Source organism: Sorex araneus, chromosome 1, assembly GCF_027595985.1.
Source record: "Sorex araneus isolate mSorAra2 chromosome 1, mSorAra2.pri, whole genome shotgun sequence".
NCBI lineage: Eukaryota > Metazoa > Chordata > Mammalia > Eulipotyphla > Soricidae > Sorex > Sorex araneus.
In genome coordinates, this window is record NC_073302.1 from 13143382 (window position 1) to 13169823 (window position 26442).

General features: G+C 54.4%; 1 protein-coding gene across 3 annotated transcripts; it reads left to right on the plus strand.

Annotated features, from left to right (window-relative positions):
* The first annotated feature begins 5690 nt into the window (after window positions 1-5690).
* On the plus strand, window positions 5691-22853 carry PHF19 (PHD finger protein 19). Of its 3 annotated transcripts, none has more exons than XM_004615634.2 (15): window positions 5691-5933; window positions 8300-8500; window positions 8927-9008; window positions 10767-10862; window positions 11183-11283; window positions 11691-11839; window positions 13309-13404; window positions 13957-14025; window positions 14161-14281; window positions 16189-16256; window positions 17213-17377; window positions 17838-17922; window positions 18456-18541; window positions 19356-19451; window positions 20618-22840. In XM_004615634.2, the coding sequence occupies exons 2-15, from the start codon at window positions 8315-8317 to the stop codon at window positions 20958-20960; spliced, it is 1743 nt and encodes a 580-aa protein (XP_004615691.2). In that variant the 5' UTR covers window positions 5691-5933; window positions 8300-8314; the 3' UTR covers window positions 20961-22840. The 3 variants fall into 3 exon arrangements, with proteins under 3 accessions (XP_004615691.2, XP_054979557.1, XP_054979559.1); XM_055123582.1 differs by lacking the exon at window positions 5691-5933 and adding an exon at window positions 6729-7360 and having other exon boundaries at window positions 20618-22841; XM_055123584.1 differs by lacking the exons at window positions 5691-5933; window positions 10767-10862; window positions 11183-11283 and having other exon boundaries at window positions 8466-8500; window positions 20618-22853.
* Window positions 22854-26442: the final 3589 nt, after the last annotated feature.

Consider the following 26442-nt stretch of genomic DNA (forward strand, 5'->3'; position numbering starts at 1 on the left):
GTCATGTTATGGGGATATATATATCTATATATATGTATACACATATAAAGATATATATGTGCATATAGACTTATATAGATAGATATACATATGGACTGGAATGATAGCACAGCGGGTAGGGCATTTGGTCCTGCACGCGGTCAACCTGGGTTCGATTCCTCCATCCCTCTTGGAGAGTCCGGCAAGCTACCAAGAGTATCCCGCCCGCATGGCAGAGCCTGGAAAGCTCCCCATGGTGTATTCGATATGCCATAAAAAGTAATAAGAAGTCTCACAATGGAGACTGGTGCCCGCTCGAGCAAATGGATGAACAACAGGACGACAGTGCTAATGACAGTGCTAACAGATATACATATCTAAAAAACAACATATGTGGCCCAAAAAACAAAAATTATTTAATATAAAGTCTAGATCAGAGAAATGGTTTATTCAGGCTAGCAGATATATTATATATAATATATATTATATATGCCTGGCAAGCTACCCGTGCGTATTGGATATGCCAAAAACAATAACAATAAGTCTCTCAATGAGAGATGTTACTGGTGCCTGCTCGAACAAATCAATGAGCAATGGGATGACAGTGATATAATTCTATATTATATATAATTATAAATTATATAATTATAAATATATAATATATAATTATATAATAAATCATACATAATTATAAATATATTATAAAGATATATTATATAATATATATATATAGGGTTAGGGTGCTGGGGATCGAACCCATATCAGCTGTGTGCAACGCAAACATTTTACCCACTGTACTATCACTCCAGCCCCCAATTCCTATGGATTTTTTTTTTTTGCTTTTTTGGGTCACACCCAGTGATGCTCAGGGGTTACTCCTGGCTCTGCACTCAGGAATTGTTACTGGCAGTGCTCGGGGTACCATATGGGATGCTGGGGATCGAATCCAGGTCAGCCGTGCAAGTCAAATGCCCTACCTGCTGTGCTTTAGCTCCAGTCCCTCCTATGGATATTTTAATGAAGAGATAACTTGTAAGACATTTTCACTAAAATCTTAAAACATCTACCCTAGGGTCAGCAAGGTAAGGAATTTATCCTGCACCCAGCCAGTTTGGGCTCAATCCCCGACATTGCAAAAGGCTCCCTGAGCACAGCCAGGAGTGATCCCTGCACACAGAGCCAGGAGTAAGTTCTGAGCATTTCCAGGTGTGGCCTAAAAAACTGTCACTGACTGTCACTGTCATCCCATTGCTAATCAATTTGCTAGAGCGGCACCAGTAATGTCTCCATTGTGAAACTTATTGTTACTGTTTTGAGCATATCAAATATACCACGGAGAGCTTGCCAGGTTCTGCCATGTGGGTGGGATACTCTCGGTAGCTTGCCAGGCTCTCCGAGAGGGGCGGAGGAATCGAACCCGGGTTGGCTGCGTGTATGGCAAACGTCCTACCCAATATGCTATTGCTCCAGCCCAGCCTAAAACACAACAATAAAAAATTTATTTGATATATAGTCTAGATCCAAGAAAAGGTTTATTCATGCTACCCGGGGAGGTGGGGGGAATACTTAAGATTTAGACTAAGAGGGTCAGAATGATAGTACAGTGGGTACTTGATCCTTGTCATCATATATGGCCCCGCAGTCCTGTCAGGAGTGACCTCTGAGTGCAGAGTCAGGAGTAAGCCCTGAGCTCAGTCCAGTGGGCCGCCCTCCCCCAAATAGTCTTACATTAAGTGAATAAAATCAAGTAGTTCTGCAATGGAAGAAACCTTAGGGACCCCTGCTTTGGGTTTAGAGCCGTGGCCTGGGTTCCCTGCCAGGACACCCATTGCTACTCCCTCACCTGTGCCCTGTCTGGGCCACCTACCCTCCCCCACCCCACCCCAAATCCTGTAGGCCAGGCCTAGAACTGGGAAATCCTCAGCTCAGAGGTGGTGTCTCATCCTACACCCCTTGTTCAGTGCCTGCCCCCTGATCCATGGCTGAATGGTGAGAGTGTGAATAAAACGCTTTGCTGTTGTGGCTCTTGGGATAAAACTGTGGGTCTTACTCCTGCAAAGCTTGGACTCTACCCCTGAGCCGTATTACATCCCTGGCCAAGCACGCTTCATTGAGCTCTAACTCAGTTTCAGGGATGGGACACATTCATGACTTCAGAGCAAGTTGGGGGTTGGAGCTGGGCCGAGCAGGGCCAGTGCGGATTGAGTAAAATTTCTCTTTCCCTTGCCCCTGTACTACTCTCGTAGGCTCAGCTCCCCTCCCACAAAAGCCACAGGTAGAGGTAGCTACGGCTTGGCAATTTCACCAAGACTCCAAAGCACTTCAGCAGCCTGATCCTGTCATCTGTTTTTTGTTTAGCTTTCCGTATTTTAAATTTTTACGTGGTGTTAACAACTACAATTTCTACTGTAATTTGAAAACCTTCAGCACCTTCCTGCCGGGGGTTTTCTAAGCTGATACCCACCCACTGCCAATGAGACGCAGGCCCCAGGAGCCGGCCACCATGTTTCAAAGGCGAATGCAAAATACAGTTATTTCCAAAAACTGTATTACAATAACAATTATTCCTTATTTGTGAACAGCCTTTTCTTCTTTACAAAGCTATATACTTTATATACAGAAGAGTCTCTTCTTCCTCTTCTTCATTTCTTTATTTTTTGACTTCAACAATGAAGTCAAAAAACAGTAACAAGTCTCACAATGGAGATGTTACTGGTGCCCGCTGGAACAAATTGATGAACAACGGGATGACAGTGCTACAGTGCTATTTTTTTTACTCTTTTGGGCTACATCTGGCAATTTTCAGAAGTTATTCCTGGTTTGGCACTCAGGAATCACTTCTGGCAGTGCTTGGGAAATCAAAATGAATGTTTCTAAGAGCACTTCTTTTCTTTTCTTTCTTTTTCTTTTCTTTTCAGCCTTCTCTTTAGGAAGTTATATGCACTATATGCACTATCTGGTCTGGCACTAAAACAAATACTGCTGAAACAAAATCACATCCTCTCAAAATCAGTGATGTTAAAAGAGGTGAATTTATAGATTCTTCAGTAAACCTCCATTGTCCCTCGACTGAAAGAAAAAAGAGAGAAGGGCGGGTGCAGCCTGCAACGAATCACGGATCACCCAGTCTCCGTCCGCCTTGAACTTTGGGGATCAGGGCACTTTAAGACACGCTCCCCGCCCCCAGGCAGACCTGCTGCAGCGGACACCTGCAGTTACAGCTGCCCAAGTCTCAGGAACAAACTTGTAACCGGCAGTCGTGAGCGCTAAGGCCGGATCTGCCCTCCAGGTAGTGTAATTAACCAGGTAGTGTAATTAACAAACTTTAGCTCCTCCTCCAGCTCCCCAGTCTCTCCCTGGTGCAACATCTGCACTTCTGCAATTATCTCCAAAGTAGGAGAACGCGAGATATGTTCCATTTGGGAACCAAAGGATCTATGCAGACAACTAAGAACCGGCCATCTAGTCTTCAAATCTATTTTTCAGTGGGGGGAGCCCACAACTGGCGATGCTCAGGGTTTACTCCTGGCTCCGCGCTTAGGAATTCCTCAGGGTGGCGCTCGGGGGACCTTATTGGGGGTGTCTGGATTGAACCAGAGTTGGCCGCCTCCGAGGCAAACGCCCGCCCTACCTACGTGCTGTTCTATAGCTCCGACCCCCTTTTTAAAAAATCTTGATACACTTATCGAGTTCCTTCTGAGAAATGAAACACTGTTACACTTAAACCCCTGGGGTGCTTCTTTTACATTCAACCCCAGCCCCACTTACCAATAAAACATATACCTAGGACGGCTTTGAGTGTTGAAAAATAAATCTTTGAGGACAGCGAGATAGCTTAAAGGGTCGAACATATGCTTTGTATGTAGAGCGGGTCCCGGGAGAATTGCCAGGCTTGATCCTCAGGCACCCTGGGCGTGACCCCTGCCTGTGGGTCACAAAATTTAAATAAATAAAAATAACTAAAACAAACCTTTGGGACTAGGTAAATTGTCCAGAGGGCTAAAGCTTTTATTTTGCCGTTTTCAAGCTCTGGTTTCAGTCCTGAGGCCCTCCTCCCATTTTGAGACTGTATGAATGACTCACTGGGCCTTTCATTTGCATCTCCCCGGATCGGGGAGGTTCAACTTCTTTTTCTATTTTTGGCTACTTATGGTTTCTCTTTTGTGAATTGTTTGTGGCTACCCTTAACCTATTTAAATCGGAATGCTCATCTTTTTCTGGTCTCTCCAGACTTTCAACCTCCCACCATCGGATCCCCCAAGCAACCTCAACTCCCTGCACTTCTCAGCTTCTTGCACTCTCGCTCCCCAAACCCCAGCTCTGACCTTGCCAGCGCCCCTGACTCGCCTGCAGGCTGAAACTCAAATCCAGCGTCTTAATCTCTGCGCCACCTCGCTTCCAAAGTTACCTCCCACGGCTTCCCTTACCCTGAACATGACCCTCAGCCCTGCCCGTGGTGACCCTAACCCTTTCCAGTGGCATTTGTAGCGTCCTCCGGTTGTAGTGTTGTAACAACTTTGCACTCATCTTTTTTTTTTTAGTTACAAATGCACCTGCTTCACTATGCTATTTTCACATCCCTCCGTCTGATGTTAACCTGTGCTAGAAGTGCTCGCAAGATTCCAGGCTGCCCGGAACTTGAACTCCGGATCCCCACTGCAGAGCGCCCAGTTCGTGAGCTCTCCGTGCAGGGAGAGGTCAACACCTGCTTCTTTACCCCGCCCCAGCTACTCTAATCCCACCCTGGGCTCAACCAGAATGTCACTCCTGGGCAGAGTTCAATCAAGCACACTTCTCCCCCATACGCGCGAACCGTCCCAAGAATGCTATTTAGACTAGAGACTGAAGAATTACTGGGATACAGACTCGGGGTATCCAACCCCCAACCAACAGCTAGCACCTAGACTGACCTCACGGCAGATGCTGCCGCTGGACAGACAGGGTGGGGATGTGGGGACACTGATTCCCCTGGCCACACACTATGGTCTCCCTCTCCCATCCTCCTGGGGATGTCAGCAAAGGGGACAGGAGGGATAAGGGACCGGGACCGGGGTATGTTGTTGGTGTATATTCTCCACCCACCCTACTGCTACTCTCTCAACTCGGACGCGGCTGCTTTTTCTCCCTGGGCAGATGCCAGAGACCTGCAGCCGCGCCCCCCCCACCCCCCCCCCCGCCTGGCTACATACTCTTCCCAGGACTCTCCGCAGATGGTCTTTCGCTGAGCGCCGCTTACTACTCAACTGTACTGGGGCGGGTGGCGTGTATTTGTGATTGAGTCTGTGTGCCGCGCTTACGCGCACTGTGCGTGCCCCTCGCCGTCGCGGCGCGGGTTCTTGTGGCGCCACTCGTGTATGTGTGGGGGGCGGTGTCGTTATTCGCGCGGGCTGTGGGGTGCCCGCGCCCACTGGAGGTCTCTCCCGCGCAGCTGTCACTGGCCCGTCTGATCTGTGCACACACGCAGGGGTCGTCCCCGCGCCGGGCGCCCGCCGGGTTGGGTGCTGCAAGGCCGAGCGCACCCGGCCCGGGGTGCTCCCGGGTCGCGCGGGGCGGCGGCGGGGCGGCGCGGCCGGCGGGGGCGGGCGCGGCGCGGGGGCGGGCGCGGCGCGGGGGCGGGCGGCGCTGCGGGGCCCCGCGGCCGCGGGCTCCAATGGCGAGGCCGGCGCGGCCCCGGCTTAATTACATAAGCGGGACGTCAATAATTCGCGGGAAAACGTGAAAAAGATGGCGCCCCGCGCCCCGGGGGCCCCTTCCTGAGCGCCCCGGCCCCTCCCTCCGCCTCCCCCCTCCTCCCCGCGGCGCCCCCGCCCCGCCCCGCCCGCGCCGAGACCCCGACCCCGGCCCCACGGGCGGACACTCGGCCGGGCAGCCGCGGGCCGAGCTCAGCCGCCTCCGCCGCCCCATGCGCCCGGTGGCCAGACTCCCGGGGGGACCGGCCGGCGCGCAGCCTCGCGGTAAGTGGCCGGGCCTCGGGGGGCTCCCCCTCGCCGAGCTCTCCGCACCCTGAGTGCCTCCTCCTTCTCTTTCCCGAAGTGCCCCCTCCCCGAATTTTGGCGGCGCCTTGCGGGCGGGGAGGGGGCTGGAGCCCCGGGGAGCCGCGAGCCTGGGGGTCTGCAGGGAGAATGGGGTCCGCGGGGCTCTCGGAGCCCTGCCTGGGGCCCCGGGCCGGTGAGGGATGGGAGTGACAGGTCGTCGTTCTCCTTGCAGCAAGTTTCCACTTTCTCTCTTCGGGGGGCGCGTGGGGGCCCCGACGCGGCGTTGGGGATTGCGCTCACGTCCGAAGTCGGGCTGCGGCCCGGAATGAGACGGGCACGGGGGGGTGGGGGACCATTTGGCGTCGGAGTCCCCAGGGGATGGTTTCTGCCAGGTTTGGTTTTTTCTTTTTTTTTTTTTTTTTCTTTTTTAATTCCCCTCCTCTCCTGAACACCCGTTTTCAAAAAAACCAACGGCCGCCCCGGGAGCGGAGAGGCCCGGGCGCATGAATCATCCTCGCTTCCTGCCCCCGCCCGGCCCCGCGCCTCCTCGAGTGCCGCGGATTTGAACTGGACGCAGACGGGAACCCGCAAACAGGCATTTCTTTGCAGATGGGTTTGAATCAGCCAATCACAGCCCGCGGGGGCCCGCTCCGGGATGATGGAGACGCGGGTGGGGAGGAGGGGGTAACCGCCCCCCGCAGGTCCCCGCCCGCCCGAGTGGGGTGTGCAGTGGGGGAGCGGGGAGAGCCGCGCGCCCCGGCGCTGCGGGGGAGGAAGTGTCAGTTTGTGAACCTGCTGCGGCGGGACCCCAGGGCTCGGCGGGCAGGGGCCTGGCAGCGCCGCCCGGGGAGGGGGGTGGAGGGAAGGCCAGGTGGCAGGGAGAAGAAGGCCTGACTTGGCACTGCCTACCCTGTCCCGTGTCTGTGCGCCCTGCCCGGGAGAAAGGAGAGGAAGGGGCGGGGAGCGCGGCCGTGCCAAGTCCCCAGCGCCGTTCTGCCTGCCCCTGGCCCCTGACATGCACACACACGTATTTCCTTTCCCTGCTCGCTGACACGCTGCTGTGAGATCCGTCCAACACCCGCTGCCCCGAGCGCGCACGCACTCGCGCTCGCCCTGACGGCACATGCTCCGGAGCGCCAGGTGCCCGGCCGCCGGGCAGGGGAGCGGACCCGCGTCGGGGCGCGGGGGAATAGAACCAGTTGTTGGAGAGTGGATGGAGGGACACGGAGCCAGGGGAGCCCCGCGAGGGGAGGGAGACGCCCGCGGAGGATGCCACTTGCCAGGGAGGACCTGGAGGGAGAGGGCGCAGTTGCGTAGAAGTTTTCAGAAAAGGAGTTTTCAGAAGGTGGCGATTGGCCCCGTAAGGAGAATCTGGAAGAAGGCGAGAAAGCAGGGAGTGGGCGCAGGTGAGACTATTGCCCGCCCCAGGTGCCTAGCGTTGGTGAGCACGGGGTGAGCACTCAGGAAACAGATGTTGAATGAAGGGCCCAGACTTCACGCGGGAACCCAGAGGGGTTTGTAGAGTGTAGAGTGCTCTTAGTCGAAAGTCTGTTTAAAGTTGGCCAGCTGTGGCAAGTCCCTTGTGGGAGAAGTCTGGGGTGTTTGGGGGGGTCCCATGGACCACAGTCATGCCATTAACAGGAAGAGAGCCTTGCACTTCACAGGCGAGCCACAGACCTAGGCTTGGGGATGACTTAGGTGCTAGAGAAAATTTGCATCCGTGTCAAAGCATGAGCAAGTTTAAATGTCCCAGAAATGGTTTCCATTAAATCGTCCCCTAATTGAGAACAGAAAGGGGGATTACAGAAGAAACAGATTGCCAAGTTTATACCAGTTCACAGGCTACCCGGGAGATTTCCGGTGTAGGTGAGTTTTCTCTGGGCTGACCTTAAGGCAGTGGGGACTGAGGGTGTGAGAAAAAAAAAATCTGCGTTTAGCAGCTTTGCTGGAGAAGGGCTTCCATTTAGAGAACCAGGGGGTCTGGGGGACTGTTTGCTTATGGAATAAAGCCTTGGGCTTCTCAGTTCGGGCTGCCTAGGCTGGGAGTGTGGCTGGTGGAGAAACTGACTTTATATAAGGCTGCACGGATGGAGGAGAAGGAGACGGGAGTCAGCTCACTTGATTAGCATCTTGGACCCACCCCTTAGGCACTTCCCCTGGCCTGGTTTCCCTCCCATAGAATGGGAACCACAATGCCAGCCTCCCTCCTCAGAGTGGTGGTGTGGATTTAGAAACAGGGCATGTGACACACTGGTGAGGGATGCAGAAAAGACCCCTCCTTTCCAGGGTGGCCTTGGCAGTCGGGGTGCACCGAGTAAAAACCCTGCCCCCTTTCGTCTCTCTAGCATCTGTGGAAGCCAATGGAGAATCGAGCTCTGGACCCAGGGATTCGGGATTCCTATGGTGCGGCCAACCATCTCCCAAATAGGGGCGCCTTGGCCAAAGCCAAGAACAACGTCAAAGACCTGATGTCCAAGCTGACGGAGGGCCAGTATGTGCTGTGCCGGTGGACGGATGGCTTGTATTACCTTGGGAAGATCAAGCGGGTAAACCTCCCAGCTCTCCTCTCCCCACCCCCTTCTTGCCCCCAGGTCCTGCCGCTCTACTTCTACTCTGACCCGTCATGGAGGAAGGGGCATTTCTGGGCCAGTCCCTTGTCCTGATTGCTGAGAAGCTGAACAAGGCAGAAGCTAGAGCCTGTCAGCTGTCCCCAGGCCCAGTGTCCTCCAGCCAGTTCTTACAAAAACGCTTTGCAGACCTACATACAGGGCAGAACTAGATCGGGGTGGAGATGCTCTGGGTAGCCTGCTGGCCAGTTCTGTCCCCCGCATTTCCCAGTGTCATCTCCTAGCCCCTGAAGTCAGTTACTGGGTGCTTCAGAGTGGGGGGTGGTGGGGGAGAGAAATAGGTCCTCTCTGCAGCCTTCTCTCATGTGGCTTTCCCCCCCCCCCTCCTTCCTCTTGGTACCCCAGGTCAGCAGTTCTAAGCAGAGCTGCCTTGTGACTTTCGAAGATAATTCCAAATACTGGGTCCTGTGGAAGGACATACAGCATGGTGAGTATCCTGAAGATTGCAGTCCCCACGGCCATCACCCCCAACCTGCAGGGTCTCTCTCTAAGCTCCGTTTTCCCCCCACACACACTTTCTATTTCTTACTCCTGGCTCCTAACATTGCCCAGAGAAGCCCAAGCCCACTGGAGATCAGCTGCCCAGCCGAGCTCTGGAGTTACAGGGAGGCCATTTCTCCCGAGAGGCTTTTTTGGTTTGTTTTTTTAGGGACCACACCTGACTGTGCATATGGGTCCATATGGGAAGCCAGAGATTGAGCCTGGGTCTGCTGTGTGTAAGGCAGATGCCTGACCTGCTGTACTGTCTCTCCAGCCCCAAATCGCTCCAGATTGTGAAGAAATTTCTCCCCATAGGAGATGATGTTATGATGTTGGGTGGAGCCATAGCGCAGCGGTAGGGTTCGCCTTTCATGCAGCCGACCCGTGTTCGATTCCTCCGCCCCTCTCAGAGAGCCCGGCAAGCTACCTGTGGCATATTGGATATGCCAAAAACAGTAACAATAAGTCTCACAATGAGAGACGTTACTGGTGCCCGCTCGAACAAATCGATGAGCAACGAGATGACAGTGACGAGATGATGTTAAAAGTCTGGTGTGGAGAGAGTACAGAAGCCACCACTTAATAAAAATTCCCAGATTATCCCTTCTCTTTCTTTCCTGCCTTCCCTCCCTGCTATTGAGCTGACCTTGGTTCGCAATGCTGCGTATGATTCAGGAATACAATTTCACAGCTCTTCACATGTATGTTACCAGGCCAGTTACCACTGAAGTGCCCACGTCCCTCCAGCAGGATGAATTTGCATCCCTTCCTCCCATCATAATCTCCGTTATGTGGTCAGGATCCAAGGGTTTGTTTTGGGTTTGTCAGTTCTCTTGCTTTTTGTCTTTTTTCTCCCACACCTGAGTAAGCACACCCAGTATCTATCCCACATTATTTTTCTGCCATTATTTGCTCCCCGTCCCCATGCACCCCATGCTCCGTGTATGTGTGTGGGGTCACTTCTGGCACTGCTCAGCAGGGTATTAGGACGTTATTTGAGACAGTTGAAAGTGTGAACACTTCGCTGAATTTTGTTGATACTAAGAAACTCATTTTCTTTTTTTAGGTACAGTGAAGGTAACCCTAGTTCTGTTCCTGAAAGAGAGATCCTGAGTTTTTCAGAATAGCTTTTGAAACAGGAATGGAAAATGAGTGTCCGGGATGGGATTCAAAGTCACCCAGGAGGGGGACGTGAGTGGGAATCTAGTCTGAACAAGACTGAGTTCATAATTGTCGATGAGAACAGGGAAGTCCTAGAGTACATTCTGTACCCCATATTAAATATTTTTCTTTTGCTTTATGGGTCACACCTGGTAATGAATAATGGATGGAGGTTACTCCTGGTGGTGCTCAGGGGACTATATGGGATGCTGGGAGTCGTACCCGAGTTGGCTGCATGCAAAGCAAACGCCCTACCCACTGTGCTCACTCCAGCCCCTCCAATATTAAACTTTTAAGTATTCATTTTTTAAAACAAGCAGCCACGAACTCAGCTCCCACCTTGGCCTGCCTTGTGGCCGAGCAAGGGACCCCATCCCTCTCTTGAGCTTCGCTCTGCCTGTCTGTAGAACGGAGCAGTGACCATCAGTCAGCACCTCGGAGTGGTTCGAGTCTGCGACTTGACACCCAGAGCCAGGTGCCCAGCAAGGAAGGGGACTTGAGAACTCCGCCAGCTGGTCCTGACCCGACGGACGCTCTCTTTCAGCTGGCGTTCCGGGCGAGGAGCCCAAGTGTAACATCTGTCTGGGGAAGACCTCAGGGCCCCTGAATGAGATCCTCATCTGTGGGAAGTGTGGCCTGGGTGAGCATGACGAGTCCCACCTGAGGGTCCCCGTGTCCCCGATGCCCCCTTCCATGGCATTGGCGCTCCCAGGGAGGTCATTTGGAGGGAACGCTGGGACTCCTGGGAAGCCAGGCAAAGTACAGAGTCGGGAGCCCCCCGGGGTGGAGAAGATGGGTGGGACACCCGGCTACCTAGGCTGGAACTAGACCTTGGCGTTTGGTGTCTCCTCGATTAGAGCTCAGGCTTGCTTGGCAAGCACCGGGCTCCTGGGATCCCAGCCCTGCCGCCTGGGGTATCTGCCTCCTGGTGGGCACTCACCCCCTCCTCCTTCACCGCAGGTTACCACCAACAGTGCCACATCCCCATAGCCAGCAGCGCTGACAGGCCCCTGCTCACGCCTTGGTTCTGCCGACGCTGCATCTTCGCGCTGGCTGTGCGGGTGAGCCCTCGGCCTTCCAGGCCCTGCATCTTCCCCTCCAGAAACTCAGAAGACTGGGGGTGACCCCGTGACAGGAGCCCCTGGTGCCACTGCCCCTTCTCAGCTGTGTGCGTCTTTGGGCAATTTCGTGGCCGCCTGGAACGTACGCTGTGAAGTAGATATAGGTTTGGTGTCAGGAGTAGAAAGCTCCTAATAGCACTTTAAGTGCACAAAAATGCCCACTGTGATGGCTTACTTACTGCATTGTGCCTGCTCTCGCGAGTGGCGTAGAGAAATGAACCAGGCCTTGAAAAACTCCCGGAGTGTCTCTGCACTACTTGGAACTGCCTAGGGGCGCCCTGGCTGACAGCTGGGGACCTGCCGTGCCCCCAGCGCCTCCCTGGTAACTGGGCCTCATCTCCCCGCAGAAAGGAGGCGCGCTGAAGAAGGGTGCCATCGCCAGGACGCTGCAGGCCGTGAAGATGGTGCTGTCCTACCAGCCTGAGGAGCTCGAGTGGGACTCGCCCCACCGCACCAACCAGCAGCAATGCTACTGCTATTGCGGCGGGCCCGGAGAGTAAGGCGCTGGGGGGCGGGGCCTGCTGGGGGCGGGACGCAGAGAGGATAATTAGGGGGCGGGGCATTGGGTTGGTATGTGCTCTGTGGGGGGCGGGGACGGGGCCTCGGGGAAGCGTGGCCACCCGCTGGTGCTGTGTAATTAGGACTTGACCTCCCACCGGGATGAGGCTCTCCAGCAGTGGGGGCTTTAGAATAGGGATTTTTGTTCGTTGGTTTTTGGTTGGTTAGAGCCGGCTGTGCTCAGGGCTCACTCCAGTCTGCATTCAGGGATCAGACACGGCCACCTGCAAGGCAATTACCTGCTGTACTATCTCTCCAGCCAACCCTGGGATGTTTTAGGGGGGCCCTACAACTCTGTGGCCCCTGAACCGCAGTCATAGTTGCCCCATGGATAGGGATTGTGAGCAGAGGCTGGATTTGCATGAAAGCTCCCACAGTGCCTGGTACCTAGAAGCACTCTGATGTGAACTGTTAACTGCCATGCTCGTTAAGGCATGGGAGGTAGGAGGCAGGTTGCTGGTGAGATAAGGCCCTTTCCTAGGAGATGTGCGAGCTCGGGCAGGAGTGAGGTTGTGGAGGTAATCCCTGGGTTGGCGGTGGGACAGGAGTCAGCTTGCTTCTCTGTGAGCTTGGCTGCCCTGTAGCCTGGAGGTATAGAATCTGCCCTTGAACTGATGGCAGGGACTCCAGAGAGAAAGCCCAGTCGCAGGGTGCCTTGACATTCTGAATCTCAGCTCTGCTTTTATCCTGTTGACAAGAGCTGGAGGTGCGGGAGCTGAACTTTCAACGTGGCTCCGTGACTTGGGCAAGTCATAATACCTCCATCTCTTCAATGGGGTTAATGCCTCCACCCCATAAAAAGTTTATTGCCCAAAAGATAAAAGCTTTCTGGAGCTGGCCCCCAAACCTATACTTGAACCGGTGACCTTTCTGGCCAACCCTGACCATGCATCCAAAGTTAACAGATTTCCTTAACAGAGGCAAGGGTTATGGAAAAAAAAAAAAACCTTGGGGTTTTTTTCCTTGCATTCAGTGAAAAGGTCTGAAATAGCTGCAGTAAAGCCAGGAGTGTATTGTTGCCCGCAGTTGGGTGGGTTTCCAATCCCATGAATTCTCCCTGGAGTGGGCCCCAGCAGTGTCATTAGAGAAGTGGCCAGGCCAGAGCTGGGCGCTCCGGTGATATGGTAGAAGGCTGCAGACTAATACAATCAGCAATTCTGATGGCAGGATCAGAATCGCCATCCACTGCTGCTGCTTCCTGTGTGACCTGGAACAAGCCTTTTACCCTTTGGTTCACCTGTAAAATGGGGAACCCAACCTGTCTTGAACCAGACGGGAGATTCCCAGGAGGCAGCTTAAATTCTCTGGTCCCCTCACCCCAGCGCTTCCCCCAGGCCCCTCGGTTCTGTGGTGTTGAGGGCAAGTCTGTGTTGGTTCCAGCTGACCCTACTCCCTCTGGCCCTCCAGGTGGTACCTGCGGATGCTGCAGTGCCACCACTGCAGACAGTGGTTCCATGAAGCCTGCACCCAGTGCCTCAATGAGCCCATGATGTTTGGAGACCGGTATGTGCCCATCTGAGCTGGCTGAGCCTTGGGGGTGGGTCAGGAGCACTGAGGACACTGAGGCATCTCCTTCTGATGGCCAGTACTGGAGGGTCTCATGGCAGGTACCTGTCAGTGGGGGTGAAGGAGTGACTCAGAGTAGATAGGACTTAAACAAAACGCTTTCTGTCCCCAAACCCTAATCTGGGCTAGGAGTAGGGGTGGGGTTGGTGAGTGACGGGCCCGGTCCTATCCCTGTTTGGGACTGTTATGGGACCCATTGGAAATGGATGACACGATCTGGCTTCTAATCAGCGGGGTGAAGCTTGGTGGAAGGATGGGGTGAGGATGAGCACTGCAGCTCCCCCTGAACTCAGCCATAAGCCAGGCAGTGACAAGGCACAGAGAGGGAGACTAGGGGGGTTAGGGGAACAGGGGTGTGGTAGTTCTTGGTCCCTGGATCTGGAGCCCTAAGGAACCGGTACTGAATCTGGAAAAGAAGGTGGGGAGTGATGGGGGGGGGCTTCACTCAGAGCCCCTCCCACCACAGGCGCCCTCTCCACCCACCCCCAGGTTCTACCTGTTCTTCTGCTCCGTGTGTATCCAGGGCCCCGAGTACATCGAGAGGCTGCCGCTGCGATGGTGAGAGCCCGGGCTTGGTCCCCCGCCAGAGGTCCCCCTCCCACCCTCTGGGGAGAGTTCCGTCTCCGGGCCCTGGGGGGCGGGCTGCCACCTCACCTGGGCCCCACCCCTTGCCCCCTTCCCCCCCTTGCCCAGGGTGGATGTGGTTCACCTGGCCCTCTACAACCTGGGGGTGCAGAGCAAGAAGAAGTACTTTGACTTTGAGGAGATTCTGGCCTTTGTCAACCACCACTGGGAACTCCTGCAGCTCGGCAAGGTATGCAGGGCCAGAGACGGGGGAGCTCAGGGTCCCACCGTGCAGGGCTGGGGGGTTATCCGAGAGTTCGCTCTCCATGGCACCAGGCTGTCAGTGCTGCTAGCGGGGAACAGAACATCCGAGGCCTTTGAGCACCTGTGTTGGAGTCTGTCTTTCGTGAGACTTCCTGTTCGTGGACTCAGCTAAGGTTTGGGATTGAGTCTGTGCAGATGTTTGATCTCACCCCAGCAGATTACCTGGCTCCAGAGAAAGGGAGGTGGGGCCTGCCCTCTGCTGTTCAGACTCGGAATAGCAGGAGTGGGGCCTGGGGCCTGGGAGTCACGTGGGAAGAAGCCCCCTCCCCTGCACATCAGAGGTGGAGGACGACTTGCAGCCGGTGGGCTCACCCTGGGGCCAGATTCTGGCCTGGAGCCAGGATCTTCTGACTCCTTAAACAGTGGGCCCTGTCCCCTTTGTTCTCAATACCACCCCAAGGATTCTCTACCACATGCATAGTTACTTTCTCGATGACTGCCCCCCTCCTCATCTTCCTTGGAGGAGAATAGGGACTTGAGAGGTAAGAGGTAACCTTTGTGTCTTGCAAAAGTTTTCACATTACTTCATCTTCGTATACAGTGTTCGATGACTTGTAAAAGACACATGCAAGCCTAGAATATATAGTGCTGCTCAAAGTCTACGACCCAGTTGGGTTTATTTGTTTGTTTTATTTTGTTTCTTGGGGCCACACCTGGCCATGCTCAGGAGTTACACCTGGCTCTGCTCTCAGACATCACTCCTGGGGCCAGAGTAATAGTACAGCGGGTAGGGTGTTTGCCCTGCACATGGTCAACCCAGGTTCGATCCCCCAGCCTCCCATATGGTCCCCAGTAGTCATTCCTGACTTCAGAGCCAGGAGTAACCCCTGAACATTGCCAAGTATAATGCCACCCTTCTCCCACGCCCCCCAAAATAAAGAAAACACTCCTAGTGTACCCCGGAGACCATATGGGGTTCCGGGGATCGAATCTGGGTTGGCTATGAGTGCTAGCACTTTTAATTTAATTTTAACTTATTTCTTGCCTTACAAAAGTAAATAGATTACATATATATAATTTTTTTAAATTTAAAGCACTAAGGAGGGGGCTGGAGTGATAGCACAGCGGATAGGGTGTTTGCCTTGCACGCGGCCGACCCGGGTTCGATTCTCAGCATCCCATATGGTCCCCTGAGCACTGCCAGAGGTAATTCCTGGGTGCAGAGCCAAGAATAATCCCTGTGCATCACCAGGTGTGACCCAAAAAGGATAAAAAATTAGTAAAAAAATAAAACAATAAAGCACTAAGGAATCTTAGAGAGCCTTTGCAAACCGCTCCTTCTCCCGCATTACAGCTGCATTTCCTCCCGCCCTCCTTCGTTAATACTTTCCCCACGTGGCTTAGATGGGACTGTAGCTATGATTTAAAATCATCCCTTCATACCTATTTTTAAAAGAGTTTCCAATAAACAACTTGGTCGTGGTGGGGGCCAACAGGGTGGGCGAGGGGACCCCAGGCCTCACACACTCCTGGCCCGCCTTCCCCATCCAAACACCTCCCCAGCATTCGTCAGTGCCTGCTTTGGGCCCTGCCATGCCGTCCTTATTGGCTGCCCCTTTCTCACGTCTCCTGGTTCGGCCATCCCTAGGATCAGGGCTGCCGTGGACGTTGTTTTACTGTCCAGCTGTGTTGCTGGGTGACTTGCTGGGTCGAAGACCCGGGCTTCCCACCACCCTGGGACAGTTACCCTCCCCCTTTACCTGTGGGGAGATGAGCTCAGATGGGTGGAGTCTTGCCTGAAGTCGGGGAATGACTTGGCATCATCAGGGCGGAAGGAGGGCGACTGAAGCCCCCTCCTGGTGCCCAGCTCTGATTGCTGCTGGTTCCCCCCAGCTCACCAGCACCCCTATGACGGACCGAGGACCACATCTCCTCAACGCTCTGAACAGTTACAAGAGCCGGTGCGTGTGTGCGTTCGTGCATGGGTGGGGGGGGGGGGCGGGCGGCGAGGGCCCCAACGTCCACAAGGGTTGGCTGCATCCTATCCAGAGGCTCATGCCAAGGTCCCCTCCGTCCATCTCTCGGCTGATTCTGTACCCGAGCCCATTCGTCGCGGTCCTGAGCGCCTGCCCTGCTCACAGCAGCCTTGACTCACTCCCCTTGACGGCACCCCTGATCTCTGAGGGTCCCAGTGCTCTGACCAGGCACTAGGAGAGCTTCCTGTGTCTTCCTGCCCAAAACTCTTGATTTTTTTCTCAGTCCAGGGCACCAAGAAGGGCCCTCCTTGGCCGCCCAGGGAATGATTTCAAGGCTCCCTCCCGGACCCTACCCACATCAGCCCCCTTTGCTTCCTTATTTTGGGGGTTGCCCTGCTGAGCCCTGGGCATGCTGCTTCCCCTCTTTCCATAAACCGCTACCCTGTGCCAGCCTGGGAGCCCTCAGAGGATGCCGGGAGGGATCAGACATGTCCCTGATTTCATTTGAACCACTCCACTCAGCAGACGGAACATTCTGCCCTCCCCCACCTCCTTTTGGTTTGGGAGCCAGCCCAAGCTGCCCAGCAGGAGGCCTGTCCTCTGCCAGGACCGTCCCCTGGGGAAGGGCTGTGCCTCTGGCATGTCTGCAGTAGAAGTACCTGGAGGTGTTTTCCGTCTTGTGGGGGGCAGAGCAGAGCAGAAAGTGTGTGGGCGGGTCTGGAGATGTCCCATGAGCACTGGAGGCAACTTCCTGCAGGAAGGTGATTGGGACAGAGAAGGGAGAGGAACAGCAGGGAACTGGGAACCCCCAGGGACATTCTGGGGTGCTGGGCCACCCTGAGACCCCTGATCCTGCAGGCACAGAGGGCCCTGGGGTCCGTCGCTGGTCTTGGCGCTCCACTCCCGCACCCTCAAGCTTCTCTCTCCCGCCCGGTCGCTAGGTTCCTCTGCGGCAAAGAGATCAAGAAGAAGAAGTGCATCTTCCGCCTGCGCATCCGCGTGCCCCCCAACCCTCCCGGGAAGCTGCTGCCTGACAAGGGCCTGCTGCCCCCCGACAGCCGGGCCGCCGCCTCGGAGCTGAGGAAGAGAGGAAAGAGCAAGGCTGGGTCAGTGCTCAGGAACTCAGCGAGACTCGGCGCCCGGCCCCAGCCTGGGGGGTCAAGCGAGCCAGGATGAGCCACACAGCTAGCTGCATCTAGGACCCCCTGCGAGCCGGTGGGGCTCAGGGCGACTGGAGTCCACACCCGGGATTCCTCCCGCCACAGCCCCTTGCTGCCTCGGGGAGGAAAAAGTCAGATCACGTGACCGGCTCTGGCTGAGTTAGGGCTCAAGCGAAGAGAGAAGTCACTGGAAGGGGTCCCCCATCCTGAGCCGTCCTGGCTGAGCTGAGCCCCCACCCCCCACCCCAGGCGTTTTTAGTTAGATGTGCCCAGGCAGACACTATGTCTACCCATCATGCCTTCCTCCCTCTTCCCCTCCCCCACTGCTGAGACTCCAGCCCTACCCCACCCCCCAGGCCTTCAAGCTCCGACTGGGCCCCTCTCTCTCCCTTTTCTATTTCCACAGTTTGTTGCTTCAGGAATTCCCGCAGCAGAAAAGGCGAGTCTATAGAAGAAGATCAAAGTTCTTGCTGGAAGATGCTATTCCCAGTGTTAGTTTCTTGTTTTCTTCCTCTCTGCATTTGCACCAGGGTCAGTCCCCCCAGCCCCGGGGCGCCCCCACGGCCCTGAAAGGGGAAGCCAGGAAAAGCCAGACACTGCAAGGCTGTTCCTTTGTCACCTCCATTTCTCCCAAGACCCTTCAGGGCAGGAGGAGGGCCAGGTTAGGCGATAACCTTCCCCACCTCCCAGTGGGTAGGGAAACTGGTCCAGAGAGGGAGAGGTCACGCCTGAGACTGCAGGGTCCCCAGTGTGCGCTCTCCTGACCCCACTCTGGTCGCCACTGCCCGAGAGGTGTCTGGAGGCTTTTGTCCACATTCTGCTGAGGAGGCAGTGGAGGATGGAAGTGGGAGGGGTCAGCAGACTTTAGCGTGGGACTCTGGGACTCTGCTCAAGGTCAGGACTGGGAGGGGACGAGGATGTGATTGATGGGCCTGGCCCCGGGAGCTCAGCCAGAAAGAGTAAGGGGGCTTGTGGCTTTGATGCTCCCTGAACCCCCTATCTCTGCTCCTCCCTGTGTCCACAGAGCGACTTTACCTCAGCCTGGAGCACCAACCACCACCTGGCCAGCATTTTCGACTTCACGCTGGATGAAATTCAGAGTTTAAAGAGGTAGCTGTGCAGGGCCGCAGCGATAGTACAGTGGGTAGGGTGTTTACTTTGCACGCATCCGACCCGGGTTCGATCCCCGGCATCCCATCTGGTCCCTCCAGACACCGCCAGGAGAAATTCCTGAGTACAGAGCCAGGAGTAACCCTTGAGCATCGCTGGGTGTGACCCAAAAAAGAAAAAACAAATTAATAAAAAAATAAATAAATAAAGAGGTAGCTGTGGAGTACCAGGAGAGACCCTTAATGCTCGGAGGCCAGGGTGGAACCCAGCAGGAGAGGTGCTGGGAGGACATGGCGGATACCCCCTCAGGACCCTCCCTGACTTCCTCTGCCTGTCTCTGCCTCGCGCCTGACACTGCAGTTGGTGTGTAGTGGTGGTCCCGGGGCCCCGTTTGTACCAGAGCCCTGGCTCATCTTCCCTGGGATTTCTGCAACTAAGACCTTTCCTGCTTTCCTGGGGTGTAGAGAGAGGAACGAGGCCCTCCAGCGGCTTCTAGCGTCAGCCCCCGGGCCAGTCTTTGGCTGATTGGTTTTGGGCCACACCTGGCTGTGCTCGGGGAAACCTGTGATGCCAGGGTGCAACCCAAAGCTCTCCCCGCTAAGCCTGTGTTCAGCGCGAGGGGTGCTCTCTGGCTCGGGAGGCTTTGGCTCCTGGGACTTTGAAGATTGGATGGGAAGAACAGGGACAGGTGCAGGGACAGGAAGCCGAGCAGCATGAAGGCCGGTCTTCTGCTCGGATGAGGGGCGCGCGCGCGGGGCGAGATGCCATGGGGGTGCTGCGGGACGGCATCAGGCTCAGTGCTGCCCTCCCTCAGTGCCAGCTCAGGCCAGACCTTCTTCTCTGACGTGGACTCCACGGATGCGGCCAGCACCTCCGGCTCCGCGTCCACCAGCCTCTCCTACGATTCCAGGTGAGATCGCCAGCAGGATGGATGCTCCGCATCGGCCCCCAAGGCCCCGCCCCCTCCCATGGCTGGGACCCGCCCCTTCCCATGGCTGGGACCCGCCCCTTCCCGTTGCTGGGCCCCGCCCCCTCCCATGGCTGGGACCCGCCCCTTCCCATTGCTGGGCCCCGCCCCCTCCCATGGCTGGGACCCGCTGCTCATTCTGGTTCCCGGCTCAGAGGCTTGGCCTGCAGTTATGATTTTTGGCACCTTGACTGTCCCGCCTTGAGTCGGTGGCCTCAGATGGTGGCCGGGCATTGGGATTACTCTTTTGCCCAGTTCCAGAGCCAAGATGCCTGAGCACACCAGCTTTCCCATGCCTGTGCCCCTCAGACTGTGAGCCCCCACCCCGCCCCTCAGGGTTCTGGGCTCTCTGAACCTGGTGCCTGCCAGACCTCTGGGGAAAAGAAAGCGGCTGTTTGGAAAGCCCGCGGAGGGAGAATGCAAGGAGAGGCCGTCGCAAACCTGGGCTCTGTCTCACTGCTGGCAGCTGGTCCTGCAAAAGTGAAATCGAAAGTCTTGGAGTATCCATCTCCAGACAGCTGTTACTGCTGTCATGTTTCCAGTCCTTTTTATTCTTTGGTTCTTGCTTCCTGTTTTCTGAACTTCTGCGAATGAATGGGTGCCTCTTCCTGTGCTTCTCATTCTACCACTGCTGCTGCCGTCTGTCTGTCTGGGTTGGGGGGTACAAGGCACTGTCTCTGATTCATAGCTGCACGTGAGTCCCAGGTAATACTGGGCGTGGGCGTGCCGACCAAAGTCTGCGTTGCACCACCTGGAGGTAGAGAAGGGAGTCACAGGACCAGCGCCATGCAGAATCTGCGAAATTTGCCTCTGCCCCCCCTTTTTTTTTTCTTTTTGGGTCACACCCAGCGATGCTCAGGGGTTACTCCTGGCTCTGCATTGAGGAATTACTCCTGGCGGTGCTTGGGGGACCATAGGGGATGCTGGGAATCGAACCTGGGTTGGCCAAGCGCAAGGCAGACGCCCTACCCGCTGTGCTAGCGCTCCAGCCCCCCCTCTCACTGCCCTTCCTCACGGGTGTAGTGAGAGAACCTACGCCAGGGCCAGGACAGGAACAGGTGAGGATTATTCCAGTTGATTTCCCCCTGTCTCTTCCCCTCCGGATGTAGACGAACAGTGGGCAGCCGGAAAAGGAAGCTGGCATCCAAAGCGTACGTGCCACTGCGGGCCAAGCGGCGCGCGGCAGAGTTGGGTGGACGCTGCCCCTCGGACAGCAGTGCCGAGGGGGCTTCGGGCCCTGAGCGGCCCGACGAAGGCATCGACAGCCACACGTTCGAAAGCATCAGCGAGGATGACTCGTCCCTGTCCCACCTCAAGTCGTCCATCACCAACTACTTCGGTGCCGCGGGGCGGTTGGCCTGCGGGGAGAAGTACCAGGTGCTGGCCCGGAGGGTCACCCCCGAGGGCAAGGTTCAGTACCTGGTGGAGTGGGAAGGAACCACCCCTTACTGACTAGCCCCCCCACCCCCCCCAAACCAAAGGAGGGGTAGGGGAAGCAAGACCGAGCTACAGATGCCCGCCCACCCGCCCTCCAGGAAGCCGGTGCCTCTCCCTCCCCCTCCCCGCCAGCCTTTGTGCCTCTAAGGTCCCAGCTCACACAGGCTCCTCCTGTGTCCCCCACCCGGCCCGTGCCCTCCCTCCGGTCTCTGATCGTTTCTCTGCTCCCCTTTCTTGCGACCTGAATCTTGTCTCTGTCCTTGTCCCTCCCCTCCACCTCTTTTTGCTTCTCCCCTTGGGTGGGGGTGGGGGGGGTTTCTATCCGTCTCTGTGCATGGGGGGTCATTTATACCGGGCTCAGGGGCAGCCAGTTGTGCCGGGAGCCTTAAGCGGTGCTGGTGGAGACGAGGACGCCCCTGTGAGAGCCCTGGGGGTCTGAGGCGTGAAGGGGCTTCTCTCCCTCAAGCTCGGGGTGAAGGCTGCGGGTACCGACTCTTCCTTCCTAGCCGCGGCCCTTAGCTGCCCTGGGACTGGGCTGGCCTTGCTGAGGTGGACGAGGCCTTGCAAGAGGAAAGGAAGCTGTTGTGCTAAACCCGTTTCTTCTGTCTCCCGCCCCCAGACCCGACACAGCTGACCCGTCCACACTCGGTCACACATAAGCTTCCCTGCACGTGTCCTTCCGTCCAGTGTGCAGTGTGCCTCTCCCCCACCCCCTCCCCTCACATGTGCCTCCCATGCTCTCCACGGTGGCTCCTGCTCTTCCCTGGCCCTCCTCTTCCTCGTGCTGCAACTGTGAAAAAAAAATCCACCTCCTGTCCCCTTCTTGCAGCCCACGGGCCAACCTGGACCCGTGGAGGAGCAGTGGACTCCAGGCCTCTTTCTAATCCCCGACCCTGTCCTGAAGTTGACGATGTCTTGTTTTGCAACAGGGTGGCATCATTTTCTCACTCTGCCCCCTCAAAGGGAAGCCTTTATCCCTGGGGGTAGGGCTAGAATGCCGAGAACTGACTGGTATGCAACGCGTGCACCCACCTGAAAGGAAACCAAAAATGAGAGGGGAGGGCACCCTCCTGCTGCTGCTTCCGGGGAGGCAGGGACGTCAGAGACGGTCTCGCTTAGATTGGATAGGGGAAGAAGTGCCTTCGCTGCAGGCGGTGAGCGACTGCGGCACCCAGGGACCATCCCTGCCAACGGCCGCTCTGGACTCTGCATGGCTGGTTGTGCAAGCTGCCAGCGAGGTGCCCATAGAATGAGGGGGTGACAGCAGCAGCCTGAGGAGCTGGGTTGTGTATGACTGGGTTGGCTCCCTTCCCCACCCTGCACCTGTAAGCACACGGGGTCTCCGGGGTAACTCAGTTGCCCCTCTTGCCTTAAATCTCGTTTCCCACAGTGCCTTTCCAATGGGACCTCGCCCCTGTTTGCAGCCCACCCATTGCTTCTGCTTCCTGGCAGGCACTAGCTGGGGCTGGGCTCAGTTCACCCCTGTACCCCACGCCCATTCTCAGCCCCCAGCTGCTGCCACTTCAGAGACCCCAGCTGGGGTTCGTGGGAAAGGGGACTGAGAAGCTAGCCCCCAACCCAGCAAGGGGGCGGGGGTCCCACTTCCGGCTTCCAGCCCGAGAGCATGGCCACGGCTGGGAGAGTTGGTCACCACCGGGCTCTGGAGGGGCTCTGCTTGGGAAGGAAGCCGAGGGCACGGCAAGGTCACCCTGACGTCGCCCCCTGGCATTTCATTCATACCAGATAATAGCTGTATTACTGCCGACTGACCTTATAGCCCTGTGCACCTTCGAAAAGATTTATGGTTTTGAATTGCTGCTTTTAATAACGTTTGTTATATTAAAGTTATAATTAATATGTGTCCATTTTAGAAGTGTGTGGGAAAAGCCGCCCATCTGTTTGTTCCCCTGGCAGCCATCAGCTGTTGGGTGACAAAAAGGGATTGGCGGTGGCTGCGCGTCTTGGTCTTCTGGAGGCTGAAGGTGAAGGGCTACTCGACAGCTGACTGCCCGTGACCCCTCAGCGGTATCCTCATCCTCACCATCAAAAGGATGGACAGTGCCTTTCTTCTGCTGAGAGTATCTGACTAACGAGGCCCAAGAAGATAAGCTGAAGACCTTAGAGAAGTAAAATATGGGAAGTGAGGGGCTGGAGCCATAGCACAGCGGGGAGGGCGTTTGCCTTGCATGCAGCCGACCCAGGTTCAATTCCCAGCACCTCATACAGTCCCCTGAGCACCACCAGAAGTAATTCTTGAATGCAAAGCCAGAAGTAACCCCTGTGCATCGCCAGGTGTGATGTAAAACGCCAAAAAAAAAAAAAAAGTGAACTCATTCACTGCATTAATAATGCCTGTTTAGGGGCCAGTGCAATAGTACAGCTGGTAGGGTGCTTATCTTAGACAGCTGACCCAGGTTTGATCCCCAGCACCCCATATGGTCCCCTGATCTGGCTAAGAAGTGATTCCTGAGTGTGGTATGGCCCCAAAACAAAACACATAAATTTAGGGACTATAAGTAGGCAGGTGCACAATCCTAGAAATCTGAACTGAGGTCAGGCCTGACTTGGCTAGTTCTGACCTGCCCACGTGGGTCAGGAACCCTTGCTTCAGTTTGTCAGAGAATCCCTGGTGTTGGCAGGGAACCCTTAATATGTCAGTGTGGAACATTATCACTACAGGTGAGATTTCTCCTAAGTTTAGGGCAGTTCGGAGAAAAACAGAAAAAGTGAACTGTTAGGGGAAAGTCAACTGTTAGGGGAAAGTCAGGGAGATGTATGATGGGTAGGGTACTTGCCTTGCATGCAGCTGAGCCCAGCACCCCATGACACCTTCAACCTTGTCATGAGTGATCTCCGAGCACCACAGAGTGTGGCCCAAAGTTAAAAAAAAAGGAGCGGGGCCGGAGCGATAGCACAGCAGGTAGGGCGTTTGCCTTGCATGCGGCCGACCCGGGTTCGATCCCCGGCATCCCATATGGTCCCCCAAGCACCGCCAGGAGTAATTCCTGAGTGCAGAGCCAGGAGTAACCCCTGAGCATCGCTGGGTGTGACCCAAAAAGCAAAAAAAAAAAAAACAATAATAAATAAATATATACCTCACAAGGAAAGGAAAACTTTAAAAAAAAAAAAAAAAAAGGAGCAACAAGGAAGTGACCCATGGACTTAATCCTGTCATTCCAGGGGTGACAGCCTGTAATTACCAAGTGTTTGGTGATAAACATCCTTGCTGACTGGGAATGGGGCTCCAGGCTCTGCATGTTTAAGGCCCTAGGTGTGGTGTGGGGGGTCTCTCACACATAACTTACACACCCTTCCCTAACTTGGCTCCACCTTCCTTGGTCACTTCTGCCAGGACCTTTAACTAACATTATTTGTTTGTATTTGGAGAAAGGTGGAGGCGTTGAGGCCACACCTGGTGGTCCTTAGGGATCACTCCTGGCAGTGCCAGGGATGGGGATGGGCATATGCAGTGCTAGGTATAAAGCCAGGGTCGGCCAGGTGAAAAGCAAGTACTTGAACCCTGTGCTCTCTCTGCCCCGTGCCATTGGAACAGGTAGACTTGGTTATTGCCCAGGATGGCATCTACAGTATGAAAAGTCAGTGACCCTGGATACCATAAGACCTGAGTTCTAGTCCCAATTCTGCAATTAACTATAATGGCCCTCCTGAAATGGTCCATACAGGAGGGTCCAGTTCTTTGTGAACGAGGGAGAGATTTACAAATTCCCAATAAACATTTACCTTCAGAATTTTGGACCAAGAAACTAGAACTCTCAGAAGTTTCTTGTCATAAATTATTTTTTTTAACTTCAAACTTTCTTCAAACCCCTTCCTCATTATTAAAGATAGCTGAAAATGTCTGGACAAATGGAATATCAAACTTCACGGCCTTGACAAGTAGCTGCAGCTTACCAGGAATATTTAAACACAGGAAAACACCAGAGAACATTACTTGATCAGATTCAGACAGCCAAGCAAGGCTAAAATCTTACCACCATGTCTCAAAGTTGCCAAATTAAAATTTTGCTTCCAAAACTGTTCTTTCAACAGGACTTGTGGGATTTAACGTATCTAATTTCTATTTCCAAGGATAACCCGAGTTTGCATCGGCCAGGCAGTGCACTTACGGTCTGGCAGCGGTCACTGGCAAGACAGAGCTGGTAACCACTGCTGACCTCCATGCTCTGTCTCGTGTCTCTTAATTCTCTATGTTGGTATTTCTCGCTCGTTTTCTATTCCATAAAACTGGAAAAACAGTGACTTTAAGTTACTGCTTTTAAGCTTTATCATTGACAATGGAAGTGCTTTTTCTCATTTTCTCAATTTATTCTTCCAAGAATCCTAATTTTTTTCTTTTTTAAAGAGATCTATTTCCTAAGTAGTCTTTATGGAAGGAGTTTCAGCATCCTCAGGGGGTGGAGATTGCATCATTCTGGGATGGACATTGTTCTGGGAGGACAGTGGGGCATCACCAGGAGTGACCCAAAAAAGAATAATAATAATTTCCCTCCTCTATAGAATGAAGATAGTCTCGCCAGCCTATAGATGTGTAGGGAGAAGTAAACAATACACAGTACAGTGCATCTGTGAGTGCTGGACCTACTTTTCAGATAGAGATGGCCTCTTGGAAAGAGACAATAGCATTAAACTTGAATTCAGAGCCTAACTCTGTCACATTCCATCTTATGTTCTTTGATCTCAGATTTCATCTGCAAAATGAATACAGCACTGAGAAGAATAAAATATTTTGATAATAAAATAATGTTTAGGATAGCACCTGGCAGGAAGAACAGGCATTTGGTCTTTCTTTGTTCCAATTTGTGACAATGAGGAAAAAAAAAAAAGTCACCAAGAAACAGTTTTCAGTACAACAATCAGCACTAAAAATTACCCAGTGAAGGCTACAAATGCAAAGGGGAAAAGATCTGGAATTTCATCTCCTTTAAGAAAGTTAGAGGGGTGGGGCTGGAGCAGTAGCACAGCAGGTAGGGTGTTTGCCTTGCATGCAGCAACCCGGGTTCGGTTCCCAGCATCCCATATGGTCCCCTGAGCACCGCCAGAAGTAATTCCTGAGTGCATGAGCCAGAAGTAACTCCTGTGCATTGCCAGGTGTGACCCAAAAAGCAAAAAAAAGAAAAAGAGAGGTTGGAGAGGTAGCACAGAGGTTAGGGCATTTGCCTTGCATGTAGCTGAACCGGGTTCGATTCCCAGCATTCCATATGGTTCCCTGAGCACCGCCAGGAGTAATTCCTGAGTGCAGAGTCAAGAATAATCCCTGTGCATCGCCAGGTGTGACCCAAAAAGCAAAAAATAAAGTTAAAGGAAAAGTTTAATGAGCCAAGATTTTATCTTAAAAGTAAAGGAACAGGGAGATATTAATATCTACTTAGAAGAGGTAGAATTTTGGGTAGAACTTAAGAAAAAAATTTCAAATGTCAACACCTAAGTGAATAAAAGAGCACAGAGATTTATTAAAAGAAAGTTTAAGAAAAAGCTG

Coding starts and splice junctions, on each gene's coding strand:
- PHF19 (XM_004615634.2), top strand. CDS start 8,315: ATGGAGAATCGAGCTCTGGACCCAGGGATTCGGGATTCCTATGGTGCG. Junction 10,863..11,182: donor CTGTGGGAAGTGTGGCCTGG/GTGAGCATGACG, acceptor CCTTCACCGCAG/GTTACCACCAACAGTGCCAC. Junction 17,923..18,455: donor TGGAAGATGCTATTCCCAGT/GTTAGTTTCTTG, acceptor CTGTGTCCACAG/AGCGACTTTACCTCAGCCTG.